The 18,315-nt window shown below is 37.2% G+C and overlaps 2 protein-coding genes across 4 annotated transcripts; both read left to right on the forward strand.

Annotated features, from left to right (window-relative positions):
* The first annotated feature begins 7,575 nt into the window (after positions 1–7,575).
* LOC103935606 (polygalacturonase) lies at positions 7,576–10,601 on the forward strand. The gene is made up of 3 exons (XM_009345378.3): positions 7,576–8,114; positions 9,039–9,328; positions 9,441–10,601. The coding sequence occupies exons 1-3, from the start codon at positions 7,656–7,658 to the stop codon at positions 9,886–9,888; spliced, it is 1,197 nt and encodes a 398-aa protein (XP_009343653.1). The 5' UTR covers positions 7,576–7,655; the 3' UTR covers positions 9,889–10,601.
* A 120-nt stretch (positions 10,602–10,721) lies between these two features.
* LOC103935605 (ABC transporter F family member 4) lies at positions 10,722–13,984 on the forward strand. 3 transcript variants are annotated; one of them, XM_048583913.1, is made up of 3 exons: positions 10,819–10,873; positions 11,359–11,430; positions 11,573–13,984. In XM_048583913.1, exon 3 carries the CDS (start codon positions 11,582–11,584, stop codon positions 13,742–13,744), a length of 2,163 nt encoding a protein of 720 aa, XP_048439870.1. In that variant the 5' UTR covers positions 10,819–10,873; positions 11,359–11,430; positions 11,573–11,581; the 3' UTR covers positions 13,745–13,984. The 3 variants fall into 3 exon arrangements, with proteins under 3 accessions (XP_048439865.1, XP_048439870.1, XP_048439856.1); XM_048583899.1 differs by lacking the exon at positions 10,819–10,873 and having other exon boundaries at positions 11,407–11,430; positions 11,573–13,745; positions 13,890–13,984; XM_048583908.1 differs by lacking the exon at positions 11,359–11,430 and having other exon boundaries at positions 10,722–10,873.
* Positions 13,985–18,315: the final 4,331 nt, after the last annotated feature.

Raw genomic sequence — 18,315 nt, forward strand, 5'->3', positions numbered from 1 at the left:
CTAAATAAATTACTAATTTCTATTTTATAAAATATGTAATAAACATGTAAATTCATTATCGCATTAATGTTCGAGACTTTAGTCAAAATTTGAAAACTAATAAAGTCTTAGTCAATGAACATTAGTAATTAGGGACCGGATAATAATTTTTCCTGTAATATATACATACATATATGATATTAACATCCAGAAAGGATGCAACATATCACCAGGTATTGAAGCATGTTGCTCAATAATTTGTTTGACCTAAATATGAAAAATTTATCCGAAACTTATGTATATGCGTATATAATATGTTCACAACATTAACATGGGGTGTTTGCCTGTAGTTTGGGCTCACATGGCTAATGGCTTACTCTGATTAAATGATTAAGTCTACATATATATATATATATATATATATATATATATATATATATATCAAGCTGACCAACAAAATAATATTGCCACTGGCTTTGGAGGGCTTGAGATCGAAACCCCAAATCATGCCCTAAACTCATGGAAGCAAGCCAAACACTAAGACAGGGAAGTAAAGTTGATGCAATCCAAATTTTATTGGTGAAATTAAAAATTAAAACATTAATAATCCCAGGAATTTCTCTTGTTGCTAGCTAGAAGCCTAGAAATATATAATTTTATCCTGCGTTACATTCAATTAGGATTGGAGGCTTCACATGCAGTGTAGTCGCATGGATCCAACATTTTTATGTACGTATATGATATTCTGCTAGCTCCAATTAAACATAACCTCACAAGGAAAAGACAAAGCGCCCTTTCGATGTTCTAGCCTTCCAGGGTTACTAAAAACTTTATATTTATATATTTTGTACGTAGATAGAGGTGGCCGGATTATAATTTGTTTGTGTGACCCATCTGCCAATTTTTTTAATTCTTGTAGTTATATCAGATAATTCGAGGAGCCTGAATTTATGCAGATAAATTACACTTCAGAAAATATGTTTTTTTTGGGCTTTTTGATCCCGGTCTATTTCCTTAGAGTGATGATGGGTGAAGTCCACGCCTCCACATGCATAATCTCCACAATTGCGGTCTAGGATTGAAAATTATACAAAATTACCCGTCATTAGAAAATATTTTTGCTCATCATTCTCAGTAGTGCTCACTATCATATTTATCAATATTTATCATTTTTAAATAAGTTTAAGTTTAATGGATAAATAAAATTTCTAAATTTGAACCCATCTAATTATCATAAATAGTATGATGAGCAAAAATGCAGCCCACGTCATTATCTTCAATAACGCCATCATTGTCAACGGCTCCATAATTGCAAACATTATAGTTACATCAATCTTCTTATGAGAACTCAAATTCCCATCAATTAAATCATGTCACATCAGTTTAAAACTCACAAATTTGTTTTTATCTTTCAATGAGTAAAATTATGGTTTAGATATCTTTTTTTGAAGAAACGGTACTGTGGATGCAAATTTATTCCTCCTTAATTTTGGACAAAATTGCACCTACAAAATAAATAACACCTTAGGTCAAGGTCAAGAACCTCACGCGCCCACGATGAATGGGGGGCTTTGGACGAAGAACCTCCAATGCTAAAGTTAGAATTTAGAGAGAAAAGTGTTTGAGAATTTTGGAGACTTTTAGCAAGAGTGAAGACCTAGCTTTTTAGAGAAAAATGGGGTTCAATATATAGAGCATGGCCGGTCCCCTTTGGAGAAAAAGTGGTCAGCCCTTTGGGGTATTTTTGGTGTGTAATGGGTGATTAATTGGTATAATGGGTGATTTAATTGGTGATTAATGAATTAATTAGGAAATAAATCCATTAATTAACCAATTAACCTAATTTTTATGGAATGTTTTGAAGGTTATGGAATGATTGCTTTGTAGAGAATATGGAATGAGGAAGGATGAAATAATTTTGAATTTGTTACCTTCTTTGGGCACTTTTGACTTGGTTGAGAGATGATTGCCCGCTGCTTGCGCATAGGAATCCCAGTATGCCTCAAGGGTATTTTTGTCCTCCTTTATCCAAAAATCCATGTGTCACCTTGTGATTATTTTTGGCTCCACAGGTGCGATATTCATTAAACAACTTAGAATACGTACAACCAGAGGATAGTGTGCATATTGGGCCTTAATAAAAACGTTGCCGGGGATTTCAACCCGGTCAAAGGAAAAAAATGTCCCGCACAACAATAGAACTTATCCTTAGATGAACAATCGAAAGGAAAATTAATCAAAACCTCCTCAACTAGAATGTCTTGAATCAAATCCAAGGGCTCCTCAAACCACACAAACTCCTGAGAGCTACCAATACTCATATGAGCAAGATGATGCGCTGCCAAATTACCTTCTCGCTGAACATGGCTAAACTTTGAATGAATCAAACCATTGAGAAAGAACCACACATCATTTATTATAGGGCCAAATAATGAGCAGTCGTCCCCTTGGTCCTTCATGGCCGCCACCACTATAGCAGAGTCTCATTCAAACATAATCTTCAAACCTTCGAGACAATGACTTTTAGCCAACAACACTGCATGACGTGCTGCAATCAACTCAGCGTGGAAAGCTGATGTTGTCATCGGAATAAGACCTGCAGAAGCGTCTAGAAACTCCCCCGAGTGATTACGCAACACTACCCCACCCCCACCCCCCTCTCGGGGCGTAAACCACTTTGACTCAATGCCCCATCAAAATTGCATTTAACCCATCCCACCTCAGGTTTACTCATCTTCTGCACCACCCTGTTAGTCTTCTTTGTAGCAGTCTTATGCCATTTTTGGAATTCATGCAACCATCCCTCATCTCTAAGCACAATCTCATGTGGTGGCAATAAATTACCATTCTATAACACATCATTCCTTTGCTTCCAGAGTGCCCATATCAACATCAAGCAGAATTCAAATCTCGATGAAGGAAACTGCATAGATATATGATATACCTATTGCAATAGAGACAACCAGTTGCCCATCTCCACCCTTAACCCCAAACTTTGAAACCACACCTCCTTCACCAAACTACATTATCTAAGAACATGCTTAGTTGATTCAACTTGCCCACCACAAACCACACATGAAACTTCACTCGTCGTTTGCTAAGGTTCGAACGTGTAGGTAGAGAGTCCAAACACGCACACCATGCACATATCTTTACCTTCACAAGGACACATGCACTTTATAATTTCTTCCAGAACTTCTCCCCAATACTACTAGTTGAAGAAGATGAAGCAGTGACACCATCACCATTAATTACATTGATACACCGTGCAACATGGTAGGCACTCCAGACAATGAAGTTGCCATCCCACTCATAATGCCAAATTCGATGATCATCAACATTCCTTATGCTAAGGGGAAGGCTTCAAATTAACTCCACTTCCTTCGTAGAGAATAAATCAATCAATAACTGAGAATCCAATTGCTTCAACTCGTTCCAGAAGAGCCCATCCACCGTGGCCTCAGTATCTCAATGTGCCGGAGATGGGGTCAAAATCCAAAAGTAGGAATCTCTCAGCACCCAATTATCTTTCCATATACGAATACTTTTACCATTACCCAATTGCCAATGGTAACCTTTCTCAATAACCATCCTCAAAGTGACAATGCTTCTCCACACATACGAACTAGTGGCGTTAACTTGAGCCTCCAGAAAACCTATCGTAGAAAAATACCAAGCTTTGAAAACTCGAGAAGCAAGATATTCAGGTTGATGAATAAATCGCCATGCTTGCTTTGCCAACAAAGCAAGATTAAACTCATACAAATCCCTAAAACGAAGGCCTCCCTCGTTCTTAGGCTTACACAAACATTGTCAATTAAGCCAATGTATTTTCCGTTTGCCTGGATCACCACTTCACCAGAATTTTGCAATCATCCTATTCAGCTCTTCATAGAAAGATTTAGGGAGAAGAAAACATTGCATGGAATACATAGGCAAAGCTTGAGCCACTGTTTTCACCAATAATTCACGTCCCGCACTACTCAAAAGTCCTCCCCGCCAACTTTGTAATTTCTTCCAAAGCCTATCTTTCACATACGCAAATATTTCCTTCTTTGATTTTCTAATTAGCACTGGCAAACCCAAATATTTATCATGGAACTCCACCCTCCTCATGTCGAGACAGTAGGCAAGCAACTGCTTGTCATAGCTCGTAAGATTGGGATGAAACGAGACACAACTCTTCTCGAAGTTCACTGCCTGTCCAGAGGCCATCTCATACGTTCGGAACACATGTTTAATTTCCTGACACTCACTAAGAGTACCACGGGCAAAAAGAAAGCTATCATCAGCGAAGAAGAGGTGGTGGATACTAGGACATCTTGTTGTAATTTGTGTAGGTTTATTGATATAATAAACTTGACTTGGGTAACTTTCATGTTAATCAAGCTATGTTAGAGGTTTAGTACTTTCAAGTAGAATTATAAAATGTATTAATTGTAGGTAAATATTTTGGCAATCAACCTTCGTTGTAGGTTTAATGGATATAAAAACCTTAGTTGCCGGTAATATTGTTAATCAGTCCTTGATGAAAATTAGTGGTCTTAATCTAGTTGTGATGTAGGTTTGTAGATTTAACCACGTAACTTGGTTTGTTTACATTATAACGTTTTTGAAGCATAAACAATTCCAAAGAGGTATATGCGTCCCAATAATATTGTACAGTTAAACATAAAAAAAAATTGGAACAGCGGACATCAAGCCCTAAAATATGGCAAACTGAATATGAGAGCTAATGGTGCAATCTCTAGGTTTGAATGCCTACAAATGTTAGGGATAATTGGGTGATTGAAATATAATTAATATAAGGATAATAATGTTACGTAGACTAAATTTGCAAACTAAATGATGTGTTACTAATAAGAATGAACATATTTATCAATGCTTAAGTAATAATTCAATCATCAGTTTCTATGTCATTTAGCTTGCAAAATTTAGTGTCATGATCCAAAACTAGAATATGATGCGTTGGAGAGGGAGAGTCAATGGACTTAAATCTGTAAGCAACAATTAATGGATTACTTCTTATAATTGACCATAGTTTTGGAGTTAAATCTAATTCTCTTTTTTTTTTTCAAGTAAGCGATTAAGTGTACCTAACAAGGGACCAAAATCAAACACTAGCAAGGGTTCAATAAAAGTTCATCTTATTAATTGAAGATAACAATTGTGGTAGTATAAAAATTCGTCATCCTTAATCTTGACGAATTTGTAACTACAAAACAATTAAATACCTTTGATAGATAACCAAAGTCACACGACCAAGGAGTTGGGGGTGACCAATGCATCTTTGATGCCTAATTTAGTTTCTCTGAAAAGAGTTTGAAAAGAGAGAGAGTTTATAACTTATTGCTTAATAAAAGCTTATCAAAAATTGGTGGAGAAATAAGTATTTATAGGAAGATGGCTGGCCACATGTGTAGGAATTGACATGCCATGTGTCGATGTCCATTTGGCAAAGGTGTGTTATTTGTTGGATGCAGTATGAAAGAATTATTCCGAAAATGTAGACTATTGAATAAATAATATCTTGGAATTGTCTTGTGGAATCCCGGATTAGATTTGATTGTGATTCCTTACTTCATTGAGTTGGTCTTCAATTAGGAAAGTGTGCATAAAGCCTGTGACTTTTTTCCTTGTCATGGGTAGAGCTTAGAGAAGTTGTAGTGAGCAACTCAAATCTTTTTTAGAGTTGAACTACGCATGGAACGAATGTGGATCTCGCCAATTTAATTATGGCATTCTTGTCTCTTGTGGGTTAAAATTCACGTGTCAACTTTTCTGTATTATATTTTCCTCCACAACAATCTCATTTTAAATTTGCATAAAGGAAAAGAGAGTTGCCAGAAAGAAGATAAAAACGTACTGCGTAAATAGGAGAAACAGTTATAGCAGCTACTTTATACAGTTAGGCAGTTTATAACAACCTTTAGGTTTGAGAAAGTGTGTGAAATGATTGATTATGATATAAAGATTAGCCTGATGAGGAAGGAACCACCTCCAATGACAAACACCAAATTAAAGCTATTAAAATAGTAAAACCCAAGAAACCAATGAAACACTCAAACATGATGCATGGAATGGGAGGGGGAGGATGCGTGTGGAAAGTGGCGTCCGTGCATGCATATTGCCAAGTTCTCTGAATTCAAATAATATTACATAAATAAGGATTCAACCAACAGAATCAGCAGAGGGGAAGGGAGTTGTGTTGTGTTAGTTGGAGATGCATTCCATACTATAGGAGATATAGCCCTGGGTTTGGGCATGACACGCCGCCGCTTGCTTCTCCGTTTTCTACTCCATTCGCATGCATTTGTCACGTCCTCTGCGTCTGCCCCTACCCCATGTTGCTAATGCTTTTTCTCCCTCCTATCACACAAGTATAATTACGAACATATCCTCCAGCTTCCTTCAAATTACAACCCTACTTACCCAGCCTAACAAGGCTGGCAAAATGTTGAATTGCATTCCCACATACATATAATATATATAATATATATAATAATATATATATATATAATAATATATATTTGTTGGACATTCTCACATGTATGAGGAGTGCTGGCGCTCTTCTGTATGTTGTCCGTTAATATTGTTGCATAAACTGATCATCCAAAAGCAGAAGATGGATAAGTTTGGGAGATCCTGCATATATTTATGTGCGGTAGAGGTAGTCCAACTCCCACCACAAGTTTGGTTTCAGTACTTTCCTATAGGAGAGCACAAAATGAAAGCACATATATAAACTGTGCTCAGTTGTCCTATAACCTGTTCGATATTATTATGGAAAAGAAAAAACCATTTAAAAAACATGGACTAAGTAACCTATGTATTTTGGAATCCTATGGGAATCTGTAACTGGTCTTTATTATGCAATTAGGTGGACCAATATGCAGAACCATAATTACGGTAAAACCATATTCCTTCGACCACATTATTACCCACCAACAACAAAATGAACAAGCTTATCTTGCTTAATTGTTAAAGAAATAACAGTAATAATGTGTCTTTCAACTATTTTTGAGAAAATGGAAGACAATTTTATCTTATTTTTAGCATATTTGATCTTCCAAGAGAGAATTAAAATATAAAATGAATGACGGTTTGTATTGAGGGCATTAAACGTGAAGTAATCACAGAGATATGAAATGTAGAGAGGTGTGAACAGATGGGGCATTGAACTTGCGCTTCAAGCAACCAAGCTACGTACTATACAATAATGCTATAGGAAAAGGTAGAAATGGAAGAGCATAACATCAGCGATTCAGCATCCTAATATAGTAAACCTTAAAGAAAGATGAACTTTTCAGAAATGGAGGTGGCCCAGGTGGGGTGTTTTGGTGTGCACCGGTGCATAGTTATACTATATACGTGATTACAGTACTCCAAGTCGCAATACGTAAGGTCATTTTTGTAAAGTAGATCCCAAAAAAATAAAGAAATAAACCTACGTAAGGTGATTTCGGCGCCGCTTGCTTGCTTGCTTTTTCATTTTTATTACCTGATTAACTGGTCTATTATTTATTATGTCCATTTCTTCATTTTACCCCTATAAATACCCCTCAAACCGCTCCAACTTCCCCACCACCACAACTCTCTCCCTCCTCAATCTTCATCTCACTCATTTTTCAAACCAGAAAAACCTGAAACCCTTTTAGTCTACACAGCTAGCACAAATGGCAAACCCCAAAAGCCTCTCGCACCCAGCTGCAGTAGTTCTTGCGTTGATGATGATGGCTGTAAGTATTACTAGTGTGGATGCTGCAGCCGTCACATTCAGTGTGAGCAGTTTAGGAGCCAAAGCAGATGGCAGGACTGACTCCACACAGGCCTTCCTCTCTGCTTGGGCCAAAGCTTGTGCCTCCGTCAACCCTGCTGTCATCTATGTCCCCACAGGGAGGTTCTTGCTTCGCAATGCTGTGTTCTCTGGGCCATGCAAGAACAACGCCATCACCTTCCGCATTGCCGGCACCCTCGTGGCCCCATCTGATTACCGGGTCATTGGAAACGTCGATAATTGGCTTTTCTTTCAGCATGTCAATGGGGTCACCATTTCCGGTGGAGTTCTCGACGGTAAGGGCACCGGCTTGTGGGGTTGCAAGTCCTCAGGCCAGAGTTGCCCCAGCGGAGCAACCGTAAGTTTAATCACTTATTTCATCGATAGTTAATTTTTTTTACAGAAAAGTTGGAACGTCGTCAACAGTCTCCCGTACCTTTCATTGATATACAAGATCTTAAGTTATTAACTATTTATCTATATGATTACGTGCATGCATCAAGTAAAAATTAAGTTAATTAGGTGGCCACTTAAGGAAGTGATCAATTAGTGGAGCATTATTAAACTATTAATTGGTCAGTTTCCACCGGTTACGTATCAATGACGGTTTTTTTTCATTAATTACTTTTTTAACTATATATGGTTCGTTCGGTTTTCTGGGAAATAGGATTAAGCACAGGTAGTGATCCTAATTAAAGAGCATTAGTCTCATTATGTTCTTACTTCTAAAGACCTAGCTTGAGTTCTTGTACATGAAGTTGCATAAATAATGCCATGTTCATGCGCAAGAGAGACATTTTGATAGAATGAATTTTTCGTCACCATGATGTTCCTGGACATTAATAAAAAATTATGTGAATAGAGTTTTATACATAATTTTTATCAATGTTCCGAGATACCACCGTTGTAGTAATTCAACTAAGTTCTTCTCTATCATGTTTCTAGCAATATATAATGCATCCACATGTGAATTTGCATAATCTTCCGTCCATCCCTCACACGATTTCTTACTCAATCTCATGCCTTCACTAATTGTCAGAACAAAGGAACAATATCATAAAATTGATGATAAATAACCCCACAAATGCATGTGCTTGTATGATATTATATAAATGATAATTTCAAACGTCAAATTACCATTTATTTTATAACCAATTGCTTGCACTAGAGAAATTATATATTAATAAGATCAAGTTCCATTTAGATTTAATACTTTAGTTAATACCAACTTATGTACTAGATTGTATATAAGATTTATTTGTGTAAATTAATTATTGTGCAGACACTGGGTTTTTCCAACTCCAACAACATTGTGGTGAGTGGATTAGTATCACTAAACAGCCAAATGTTCCACATTGTCATCAACGGCTGCCACAATGTGAAAATGCAAGGTGTCAAGGTTATCGCCGCCGGCAACAGCCCCAACACCGATGGTATCCATGTCCAATTGTCATCTGGTGTCACCATTCTCAACTCCAAAATTTCAACCGGTGACGATTGTGTCTCAATTGGCCCCGGCACCACAAATTTGTGGATTGAAAACGTGGCTTGTGGACCCGGCCATGGAATCAGGTACCTATCTAGCTACATAAAAAAAATGTATACAATATGTAGCTGGGTTAATGTATCATAATTTTGGTTTTTGATACTCTTCTAATTAAGTTAACAATATTTCTTTGTGCAGCATTGGGAGTTTAGGAAAGGACCAACAAGAAGCTGGTGTACAAAATGTTACGGTTAAAACAGTTACATTCATTGGTACTCAAAATGGCGTAAGGATCAAGTCTTGGGGGAGGCCTAGCACTGGATTTGCTAGGAACATTCTTTTCCAACATATTGTGATGACCAACGTTCAAAATCCAATCATTATTGATCAACATTATTGCCCTAACAACAAAGGTTGCCCCGGCCAAGTTTCCGGAGTTAAGGTCAGCGATGTGACATATCAAGACATTCATGGTACATCGGCGACGGAAGTGGCAGTGAAATTCGATTGTAGTTCCAAGTATCCTTGCAACAGGATCAGACTGCAAGATGTGAAGCTCACTTACCAGAACCAAGCAGCTGAAGCTTCATGCAGCCATGCAGGCGGAACAACTGCCGGTACAGTTCAGCCTACAAGTTGTCTGTAACTGGACTCGTAGTTTTTGCCCTCTAGTCATACTCACTCGTGGAACTAGTTGGTATATATAGGAACTAAAGAAGATTACTAGAGTAGTAGCTAGCTATAGCTCTAGCTCTAGGTCGTTGATGTATTGAAAATGTAATTTGCTTGAGCCTGCGGTGTTGGCTGCCTATTGGGCTTCCTTAGAGCCTGGCCTTGCATCATCCAAACCCCCTTCATGGACAGAGACTCTCCCTTGCATACGGTGGTTTTATATGATAAATTGTTGTTATTTGAAGTGATAAATGCAATATAAATTAAAAGTAAATGTATTGTTTTGGGTGTGGTTTTTTTTTTTTGTTTAATAATTTATTTTAGGGATTTGGTTTGTTTGAAAATTTGTAGATTTTAGTTCTGGCGAGGGTATGCATATTTTGGAGTAATTTTTCTTAATGTTAGAAGGGTAATATTAGGGAGACTAAATTTGTAGATAAAATTTTGCAAATTAAATGACAAAATTTCCAAATACTCTGTTTAACGCTTGCTCAATTCGGGCGTGTTAGGTGGCAAGTAGATTGTATATAACTTAAGGGTCCCGTTTGGTAGTTTGGTTGAAATAGGTTCTGATCAATTAAATAGACTTGAATCTAGTCCGTTGTTTGTTGTGTCAAAATGTGAGATAAAAAAAAAGGATTGAACATGATGGATTATGAATTCGAAATAGAGTGGATTATCCAATCTATCCTTATATGTAAGTTAAAAATCATTGCTAATCCAATTTTATCCTATGGCACAATTTAAAAAAAAAACAAATAAAAATAACTTAGGGGGTTTAAGTGGGCTTAGTTTGGCCGGGCCCAGTACGGCCGACTTGATCATTGTTATGTGCAAAAGGAGCTAGGGCTGGATTCAGATTAATCATCGTCGTCTTCTTCTTTTATTGGTCGCCTTCTCCAAGCTTTCATCTTTCGTCGGACGGAAAAGAAAAAGCTTCCATCTTTCGCGAAACTCAGGTATTTTTTGTTTATTCATCTTTTGTGAGCACTTGATCCAAACTATGGGCGATGAAATTTGACAACTTTGTAAATTTTCATGTCTAATTTACAGCTGAATTTCGATTGAATTTTTATTCGTTTTCTTTCTGGACGGATTTTTCATATTTGTCGTGAAATTAATTTTGTATTTGAGTGATAAAATTTCTAAGCTGTCTCTTTGCTGAATCGAAGTAAGCGGCCCTTTTAAGCACCTGAAAAGAGCTTGGGTCTACTCTGCGTTAGAACTTAATTTAGTATTTTTATTTAATATTATTTTACGAATTTCTTTCCTAACCGATCTAATCAGTTGCGGCGCGTCTCAATTTTGTAAGTGGTACTTGAATTCTGAGCATCATCTTTAGAAAGTGGAAAATTTGATTGCTTTTCCATGATCCCTGCAAACTATGCTAGTTCTATGAGTATTTTCTTGAGTCAGAACAATGCGTACTTGTTTTGTGAAACAGAAAATTGTGTATCAAGAAATTGCGGGTTGCGGCTTTCCCCTGAAAACACGAAGAAATCGCCACTGGCTTAAAGTTGAATATCAGCTTTTGATGTTGTGGAAACTACATCTATAGAACTTTTGTGTTTTTCGTTTATGAGTTGGATTATGTTTGTTAATTGGTTTTTTTATAATGTTAAAGTTAGTTGATATGGTTTTTCCTTTTTTGTTGATAGATAACTGCAATGGGAAGAAAGAAGACGGAGGAGAGTGGTGCATCCGCCAAGGCTAAGTCGACCGGCAAAGATGCTTCTAAAGATGGGAAAAAAGAGAAAATATCAGTCTCTGCAATGTTGGCCAGCATGGACCAGAAACCCGATAAGCCCAAGAAAGGAGCTTCCTCTAGTGCAAAGGCAAAAGCAGCTCCAAATCGTCAATCATACACTGATGGTATTGATCTCCCTTCCTCTGATGAAGAAGATGAGGATGTGTTGGAAGAAGGCCAACAAGAAGTAAATGTATCCAATCAGCAAAAGCGGCAAGAATCTAAGCCACTTGATGTGTCTATATCTGATAAAGAGTTGAAAAAGCGTGCCCAGAAGGACCGTCTTGCTGCCCATGCCATTGAGCAGGCTAAGAGGGAGGCCCTTAAAGATGACCACGATGCATTCACTGTTGTTATTGGAAGTCGTGCATCGGTACTTGATGGCGAAGATGGTGATGCTAATGTTAAGGATATAACAGTAGAAAATTTCTCTGTGTCTGCTCGGGGAAAGGAACTTCTGAAGAACGCATCAGTGAAGATAACACATGGGAAGAGATATGGTTTGGTTGGGCCCAACGGAATGGGCAAGTCTACCCTCCTGAAGCTTCTTGCTTGGAGGAAGATTCCAGTACCAAAAAATATTGATGTGCTTTTGGTTGAGCAGGAGGTAGTTGGTGATGACAGAACTGCTCTTGAAGCAGTTGTTTCAGCTAATGAAGAACTTGTAAAAATCCGAAAAGAGGTTGCAGATTTGCAGAATTCAGCTTCCGCTGATGAAAAGGACAGTTTTGATGATGATGCAGGAGAGAAGCTCTCTGAATTGTATGAGAAATTGCAGTTGATGGGATCAGATTCAGCTGAAGCTCAGGCTTCAAAAATTCTTGCTGGGTTGGGTTTCACGCAGGATATGCAAGGCCGTCCAACTAAGTCCTTCAGTGGTGGGTGGAGGATGAGAATTTCATTGGCAAGGGCACTTTTTGTTCAGCCAACTCTTTTGTTGCTGGATGAACCCACCAACCATCTCGACTTGAGGGCTGTTCTCTGGTTTGAGGAATACTTGTGCCGCTGGAAAAAAACTTTGGTTGTTGTCTCACATGACCGGGATTTCCTTAACACGGTTTGCAGTGAGATTATTCATCTGCATGATCTGAAACTTCACATCTACCGAGGAAATTTTGATGATTTTGAAACTGGCTATGAACAACGCCGGAAAGAGGTGAACAAAAAGTTTGAAATTTATGACAAGCAGATGAAAGCTGCCAAAAGGAGTGGAAGTCGGGTCCAACAGGAGAAAGTCAAGGATAAAGCTAAGTCTGCAGCAGCTAAGGAAGCATCAAAGAACAAGGCCAAGGGAAAAGTTGATGAAGATGATGCACCAGCTGAGGCTCCTAGGAAATGGAGAGATTACAGTGTGGAATTCCACTTTCCTGAACCTACAGAGCTTACTCCTCCACTTTTGCAACTTGTTGAAGTCAGCTTCAGTTATCCGAATCGGGAGGATTTCAGGTTGTCAGGTGTTGATGTTGGTATTGATATGGGGACTCGTGTTGCCATTGTTGGACCTAACGGAGCTGGAAAGTCTACTCTGCTCAACCTTCTTGCAGGTGATTTGGTTCCTTCGGAGGGTGAAGTACGGAGGAGTCAGAAGTTGAGGATCGGTAGGTATTCGCAACACTTTGTGGACCTCCTGACAATGGGCGAGACCCCGGTTCAGTACCTTCTCCGGCTTCATCCAGACCAAGAGGGACTTAGCAAGCAAGAGGCTGTTCGTGCAAAGCTTGGAAAATTTGGACTCCCCAGCCACAACCATCTCACTCCCATTGCAAAATTATCTGGAGGGCAGAAAGCCCGAGTTGTGTTCACGTCGATATCCATGTCAAGGCCCCACATTTTGCTGTTGGATGAACCAACGAATCATTTGGATATGCAGAGTATTGATGCACTGGCCGATGCACTTGACGAATTCACCGGTGGAGTTGTACTGGTGAGTCATGATTCTAGGCTGATATCGCGCGTGTGCGAGAACGAAGAGAGGAGTGAAATTTGGGTAGTTGAGAATGGCACGGTGACCCCGTACCCTGGGACTTTTGAGGAGTACAAGGAGGAGCTACAAAGAGAAATTAAAGAGGAGGTCGATGACTGAGGTTTGCACTTTTTATAGCTGTAATATTTTTGCTGATCATTCTAAGAATTCCATGAGTTTCCTTGTTGGTTGCTCATGTAATTTAGTTGGTTTTTCTGATCCGAATGTAACAATTAATAGAGATGTGTTAAATTTTTATATGCAGTTCTAGACACGAAACGAGGCCTACAAGAACGGTATTTGAACTTGGTTGTCAGAATATTATACGTTGATTCTAGACTATATTTGATTTATGAATAATCATCGTCTTCGTTTTTTAATATAAATTTTCAAGGTAAAGGCAATTACAAAATATGTAAATTAAGTAAAATGAAACAATCCTTCAGCTGATTAATCTCTCAAATAATTTTATTTGAAGTGAGGGATACTTGTTGGACATGCTTCTTTAACTTTTTCTAACGATCCAAATCGTTCATGTTTTAGTATTGTTCATAGATTATTCATGCAAAACATTAAACAAATTCATAATCATTAAAATATTCATTTCTAATAAAGTAAACGGACAAATACGATTTTTCAAAGAAACATTAATATAACTACTATTTAATTACATGGTCAAGCAGTTTTCGAATTTGAATAATTTTTGATAAAAAAAAAAAGGATCTTTATAGGAAGACTTAAAAGTTGGACGAGTTCGAATGTCGAAATACAGAGCAAACCTTACAAAATATCGGCTAAATAAACTTATCTTGAGGGATTCCTCAACGGAACAGAAGGGAAAGCAACTGTAAAATGAAAATTAGTAAATGACGCAAACAATCCAACTAATGTTGTTTGAATGTTAGAGCATTTCAAAGAATTCCACACTCGTTTCTCCTCTTCAAATAATTGGAATAAGGTATGGCTTACCTTCAACGGTGGCTTATTCTATGAAGTAACTTGAATTATCAATATGGACTTAGGCCTCGTTTGGATGAGCTACTCTATAAAGTATTTTTACTCATTAGCGCTTTTTGTTTGTAGCACTTTTCAATAGCGCTTTTATGAAGAAACAATTTGTTGTTTGGCATGAAACCAACCAAGTGCTTTTATATTGTACAGAAGCGCTAGAAAAAATTGGAAATGGCAGTTTTGATGATTTTTTAAAGTTTAGTGCCATTTTAGACGTTGCAAATTAAAAAATAGGAATAATTTTGGAATTGAAAGAAATTCATTAAAGGGAGCAAAGTGCTTCCCGTGTTTCTCTGTGCAGCACTTTTAGAAGGAAGCACCTCCTAGGTACTTCTTAGAAAATGCTTTTGAATACTTCTACTTCTAACAAAAAGCATTTTAAAAATATTTGCCAAAAGGCTATTTTTTTAAACTGAAGTGCTTTTACTCATTAGGAAGCGCTTTTGGCTCTTTCAAAAGCACAACCAAACGAGCTCTTATTTGATAGTCAATGTGTACTAGTGAACTAGCTTTAAAAACAAAACATGTTACTGTACATGTGAATCATAGAAATTTTCAAATAAACGAAAAATTAGATTTAGATGCCTCATTTAAATTTTTTTTAGATTAAATAGTTGTTGTGTCACATCCTGGCCCGAGCCCCCACCACATCCGGGGCTTGACTCCACCGTAGCACGATATTGTCCGTTTTGGGCTCCGACCACGCCCTCATGGTTTTGTTTTTGGGAATTCACACAAGAACTTCCCAATGGGTCACCCATCCTGGGATTGCTCTCGCGCAAACTCGTTTAACTTCGAAGTTCCGACGGAACCCGAAGCCAGTGAGCTCCCAAAAGACCTCATGCTAGGTAGAGATAGGAATATACATATAAGGCTTACAGGATCCACTTCCCTGAACAATATGGGATGTTACATGTTGCTTTTCAACTTTAGATTAGCTCTTTCACATTTTATTAAACCTTGTATTTCAAGTATATTCTTAATTAATGTGCTTTTCAAATTCACTTAAATTCATTTTTATGTCAAAGATGCACTCAATAATACTAGTTTAATTTATTGCTATTCTTATGGAATCTCGCGTCTCCCCCAATTTAAGAATTTAATTATATCTATTGGGAGTTGAGATTAATTTGATGGAATATAATAATCAATATATATGTAAATTATTTAAGAAGTTCAATAAAACTAAATTATTTGTAACTTTGTTTTATACAAAAATTATTTGTAACTTTTTTCTTCATTACTGTAACTATTGTCATTAATGGGTATTTCTCATTCTTTATTTTCATCTCTTGAAATTCAAGTATGATTCAATTGAAATGTACCATTGTTCTTTAACATAAGCATTTACATGTAACACAATTTATTCTCAAATTGAAACGTACATATGCTAACTTAAAATGTATTCATACTAAATTAAACCGATGCTTACTAAAATAAAATGTACATGTGCCAAACTAAAATGTACCACATTGGCTTGAAATGTACCGGTAGATTTTAGGGTTACACATAACTTGTCGTTAACTTTTTATATACCAAAATTATGATAATATAAACATATCAATAACTTGGTACTTATCCAAACAAAAAAGATATAACATATCACAAGTTACTTAATCATATATATATATATATATATATATATATATCATGTATGTAATATCATTTGGAGTAAAATAGTACGTTTAAAAATCATTGTTTTTAATTTTTTTTTTAATTTTTTTTGCACCCACAGTTCAACTGTTTTTGTTGTTGTTATATAGATTTTTTTTTTTTGAAATATATTGAATTAATGGGACATAAATTAACAATATCTTCTTTTGTAAGGTTTTAGAAATTTGTTATATTATATTGGATTTAATTAATAAATTAATTATAATAATAATTTATATAAATTGAAATTAAGTAGTAAATTAATTAAAATTGTAGAAAAGTAGTTTCATCAAATCTCAAAAAGCCCTAGAACCACCACAGGGTGCCCCAGTGGTTGAAGACGAATTCCAGTGACATGCCTCGATCTAGATGTTCGAGGGGCATCAGGATGGTCACATGCTAGCCGACACCTAAGGGAGACGAAAACCATTTAATGAATGCATATGCTGAGAACATGTAAAACATGCATAAAAATTGTAGCAAAATAATAAGATGTGACTATTCATTTCTGCGTGAGGATAGTGATAGTGCATGACATGTTCAAAGCATACATCTAATTCAGAATATAACGGAAGGTGTTATTACAATGGATGTCAAGCCGAGAGAATGATCTGATATCACTGGTAAAGGAATGCCTCGTATCTCAGATCGTATTCCTCGTTCTTATGTCCTGAGGGGGCGCAAAACAAACATGAGTGACCAAGTTGATATATATATGTATATAATAAAACAGTTATCAACATACTAACCCCGAAATTTTATAAAAACTAATATCATAATATGTGACAGGTTTTCTGAAAACCCTAGCATGCCATAAAACCTTTCATAAAACATATCTCGTATATAGTATGCTAACTAGTGGTATCATAATCGACCCGAAGACCCTTACGTCACCTGGCCCGAAGGCTTAATATATCAATCTTCATTAGACCCGAGGCCCCTACATCACTTGACCCGCAGTTCAATATAATATCTCCCGGCCCGAAGGCCCCTACATCACCCTACCGAAGCAAATATAAGTATCGTCGCCCGTAGGTAGAACAGTGACCACTAGATATACACAAAACATTGAATATAATCTTTCCAAACATAGGTACATATATCTGAAAATCATCTTCATAGCATATAGTCATCCATTATATATACTATAAAGATGTGTAAAGAAAGCATTTTCATAAATAGTACATAGTCATCCATCATATATACTACAAAGAACATAAGTTCGATAAAATATGGTATTCCAAAATATTCTCAGTAAAGCATGATATATCATAAGTGTAAATCTAATTTACTCATAAAACGTAATCATTAAATCATACTTTCATGTATGCATTTCTACTATTAAAACATGCATTATAGAAGGGGTTAACTCATAGATACTCCGTCGTCTAAGTGCCGTACAAAATAGGAATGACGAAATCGTCACTAATATTCGCACCTAAGCACATAAACGGTACGATTAATAAAACTATACTTAAATAATTGAATTTCAAGAAACAGACGTCATAAACGGATTCAGGACGTCGAAAAACACAAAGAGGGACCTCGGGTACAGTCACGCGCCGCTGTGGGTCACCGAAGTCATCGAAAAATTCGCTGGCACCTCCATGGACGGCGGCGCGTGAGCTTCACACGTGGCCTAGGGTTGCTTGGTTCTCTAGGTTGGGTCGGATTGGGTTTGGGCTTGGGCTTCGCCACTGGGCTTGGGCTTAAAGGCCTGACCCAAGTTCTATACAGCCCAAAGGGCCTGGGTCCTAAACGGTTTGGGTTTTCAAATGGGTTGGGCTTGAAGGCCTGGCCCAAACTAAAAAGGTTTTGGGTTTTTAAAAAAACTAAAATAAATATGAATAAAATAAAAGGATTTGGGTTGGGTTTGAACGACTAACAGGCCTAAGGCCGAGTCCTAAATGACCCAAATAGCCTGGGTTCATTGAGCTTGGGTCATTTGACTCGTTTCTCATCGAGGAAAGAGGCTGGAGCCTCCCATACTCCGGTCAACGAAAATCAGCCGTTTTAACCCACGATCT

The sequence above is a fragment of a genome, unplaced genomic scaffold (assembly GCF_019419815.1).
Source record: "Pyrus x bretschneideri cultivar Hongxiangsu unplaced genomic scaffold, Pyrus_bretschneideri_v1 Contig1, whole genome shotgun sequence".
NCBI classification, from domain to species: domain Eukaryota; kingdom Viridiplantae; phylum Streptophyta; class Magnoliopsida; order Rosales; family Rosaceae; genus Pyrus; species Pyrus x bretschneideri.